Source organism: Amia ocellicauda, chromosome 5 (genome assembly GCF_036373705.1).
Source record: "Amia ocellicauda isolate fAmiCal2 chromosome 5, fAmiCal2.hap1, whole genome shotgun sequence".
Lineage (NCBI taxonomy): Eukaryota > Metazoa > Chordata > Actinopteri > Amiiformes > Amiidae > Amia > Amia ocellicauda.
Genome location: NC_089854.1, coordinates 12,990,550 through 12,994,215, shown reverse-complemented (window position 1 = coordinate 12,994,215; position 3,666 = coordinate 12,990,550). Strand labels below are relative to the sequence as shown.

The following is a 3,666-nucleotide window of genomic DNA, read 5'->3' as shown; positions in this document are numbered from 1 at the left end:
AGAATAATAAGAGCTAGTCCTGATAAAGATAAAGATTTTTGGTATTGTTTTATTTCTTCTCTGAAGGCATCGTAAAAGCATCTAACTGGATCTAGATTTCTTTAACAAAATGTAAATGTGTAAAAACAAAATAAATGTGAATGAGTAAATACTACATATTCACACTTAATAAAAAATAATAGGCTTATGATTATTATATAGTTTTTACTTTAAGCACTATAAGTAGCAGATAGTAAAGTTGTGCAACTTTTGAGAATTTCAGTAGCCTACTCAAAGGTAACTAAATCATGATTTAGAAATGTAAATTATGAGAGATGCATCCATAAAGCTACAGTAGTAATCATTTAATAAACTATCACTTGAGAAACTAGCAAAATACATTATTTGGAATTAGACAATTGACAATCTGCATCTTTTATACATTACTTGGATATTAAATATAGGATTTTGAAGTAGTCTTTGAATTTTGCAAAAATATATTCTCCTTATTTTCTGAAAGGCAATTGACAATTGTGTAGTGGTGGTAAAGTGGGTCCTTATAATGAGATCCTTAACGTTTTCATAAAATATATCAATGTAATATGCAGTATCTTATCTTATTTGTCACTGACCTTGCAAGTTCACAGATGCAACAGTGGTTTAGAATATATTTCCTTCAACCATAATAATAATAATAATAATAATAATAATAATAATAATAATAATAATAATAATAATAATAATTAGAGAATATTCTCCTAAAGCACTGTACATTCAAATGGTTGCATTTTCTAATCTTCCTCCAGATTGCAATTTTTGGGAAAGTAATCAAATCATAATGACATAATTTAATGTAATATGTATATGCAAACCCTGTAACCTATCCCCACCCCTGCTTTTCATTTCTGGATTGCAGTGAGCATGCTTTGGATCCTGTTCCTCATCCCCCTTTTCCCAGCATGCTTGGCAAAGGACTGCCCTGTGCCTTGCGAGTGCTCAGAAATGGACACCATTAACTGCCAGGAGAAGAAGCTCTTGCAAATCCCCCGCTTGCCAGACACGGTGAAAAATCTCTTAGCCCAGCGCAACAACATCCAAGCTCTGCCCTCTGATGGTATGGAGGAACTCCGTTTGTTGGACCTGACTGAGAACAAGGTCAACCTCTCCGCTCACTCCACCCTGCCAGTCATGAGGAATCTTGGTCAGCTCTACTTAAGAAAAAACAGCCTGACTGCACTGCCTGCTGGTCTGCTGCAGAACCTCTCCAATCTGACTGATCTGGACATCAGTGACAACCGACTCACCTCCTTGCCTCCTGGGCTTCTCGTAGGTCTGCGAAGTTTGTCGATCCTCATCCTCAGCTTGAACCAGATCCAGATCCTGGAGAAAGGGGCCCTGGAGGGGACCCCAGCTCTTACTGTGCTACATCTGAGCAGCAATGCCCTTGAGGAGCTGGAAACTGAAGTCTTCTACAGCTCTAGGAACCTGAAGCAACTTGTCCTGTCCAACAATAATCTCAGGAGTTTAGGGAACGGCTCCCTCGCTGGTGCTACAAGCCTTAGGGTGCTGGATCTGAGCAGTAACAAATTGCAGGCTGTGCCCAAGGCTGCCCTCCGAGATATCCCTCAGCTCAGGAGGCTCTTGCTTCAAAAGAACCAGATCCCAAGCCTTTCTGATGACGATTTCTCTGGGCTAAGGGAGTTGCATTTGCTGGACCTAAGCAGCAACCGCATAAACTCCATCACAGATGATGCTTTGAGAGGTTTGACCCAGCTAAAGAAGCTGGATATAAGCTTCAACAGAATACAGTTTCTGCCTTCCATTATGTTCCAAGATTTAGGTAACCTTGAAGCCCTGTACCTCTACAACAATGAGCTGAGTAGCCTGCCTGCAAACAGCTTTCAGAGACTAGTTGTCTTAAAGGAGCTCCACCTTGACAGCAACCAGATCTCCCATCTACCCGTCGATGCCTTCCAAGGAGCTGCAAACCTCAGGGAGCTTCAGCTTGACAACAACAAACTCACATACCTTCCCCCACAGCTGTTCCATAACCTTACAGAGCTCAGGTCCCTCTCCCTTGACAACAATGCCTTGTCCAAGATCCCGGACACCCTTTTCCATAGCATCCATAGCCTCAGGGAGCTGCAACTGGAGCACAACTTCCTCGAGTCCATCCCTGCCTCGGCCTTCAGTGACCTGACCAGTCTGCGGACCCTTTCACTCCATCACAACCACCTCTCTGAGCTGTTCCCTACTTTGTTTGCCGACCTGAAGAAACTGAGGGAGCTGGAGCTCAATGAGAACCAAATTGAAAGGATCCCAGTTGGACTCTTCAAGGGGCTGAAAAGCCTGAAGAAGCTCCACCTGGACAGCAACCGGTTGGCATCCCTGTCCCCAGGAGACCTGACTGAATTGCTCAACCTCCAGGAGCTGCATATGAGCCACAACCACCTCTCTGTGCTCCCTCCTAACGTCTTCCGCAGCCAGAGCAGCCTCAGGAAGCTCCTGCTCCACAAGAACAAGCTGGTCTCACTACTCCCAGGTGTCTTCTCCTCCCTGGTGAATCTGAAGGACCTGGACTTAGAAAATAACCAGCTGCAACATCTGGCCCCTGAGATCTTCCAAGATCTCGGGCAGCTCCAGGTACTGTTTCTCAAGTATAACCGCCTGAAGCACCTCACCAACAGCACCCTGTCCTCGCTACGCTCTCTGAAGGAGATCTACCTGGATGGAAACCCCTGGGATTGCTCCTGCTCTTCCATCTTCTACCTCAGCCACTGGACTCACACTCACACCAAAATCCTGCAGGATGACCCTAAGTGCTCCACCCATGAGATGCCCCTGTCCAAAGCTGCCTTGCCACCACATGTTTTGTCCTCCCAGTGCTCGGGGGCCACGTCCTACAATGGCCTAAGAAGTGTTCTATTCCAAACCCTGGTAGCACTCTGTGCTATGTTTTGTGCCTTGCTTTTCTGTTCCCACAGTTGCTTGTAGCATGTTCCCTGCTGCTGTTGTGTTTATGTATATTAACAATATAGAGTAAAATAGATGTGTGATCTGACATTAATTAATAAAATAAATGCTAGTCAAGGATGATCAGTAGAGACAGGATATTTCTATTTAACCACATTAATGTTTTATTATTATTATTATTATTATTATTATTATTATTATTATTATTATTATTATTATTATTATTATTCACAATTATTGAGTGTATGGGGTGGTGTTGTTCCCCACAAATATTGACAATCAAAGAAATATAAATGTTTTTAAGACGCATATACACAAACACCCCCTTTCACATCCTGATTCTTCCCTCATCCAAATCTTTGTGATAAAAAGACGCCTGTATGCATAAGAATAAGACAAGCTTAGTGAGACTTACTGATACTGTGGTTATGATGTGGTTATGAGATAGCAAAATAGCTGAGCATTATACATCTGATTGTTGAAGAAAAAGCTTTGAAACTAGGTCAATCTCTTTCAAGAAATGCTAGTCAAATGCAAGTGCTTATTTCAACTGTCCAATTTCCTGTCACAAAATGATAAGCAGGTCATATACTAATAACTTGCTTTTAAAGGTTTGCCAGATATGGCTTAGTGCTCTAGTGCAATTTTATAATTTAAAATAAATAAATAAACCATTTATATTGTACTATGTATATACCATATGTATAATATATA

At 41.7% G+C, this 3,666-nt stretch overlaps 1 protein-coding gene across 1 annotated transcript; it reads left to right on the top strand.

Annotated features, from left to right (window-relative positions):
* The first annotated feature begins 900 nt into the window (after positions 1-900).
* Positions 901-3,172, top strand: LOC136749507 (insulin-like growth factor-binding protein complex acid labile subunit). The gene has a single exon (XM_066703888.1). The coding sequence runs from the start codon at positions 901-903 to the stop codon at positions 2,971-2,973; it is 2,073 nt and encodes a 690-aa protein (XP_066559985.1). The 3' UTR covers positions 2,974-3,172.
* Positions 3,173-3,666: the final 494 nt, after the last annotated feature.

Excerpts from the sequence above, each read along its gene's own strand:
- LOC136749507 (XM_066703888.1), top strand. The coding sequence starts at position 901 with ATGCTTTGGATCCTGTTCCTCATCCCCCTTTTCCCAGCATGCTTGGCA.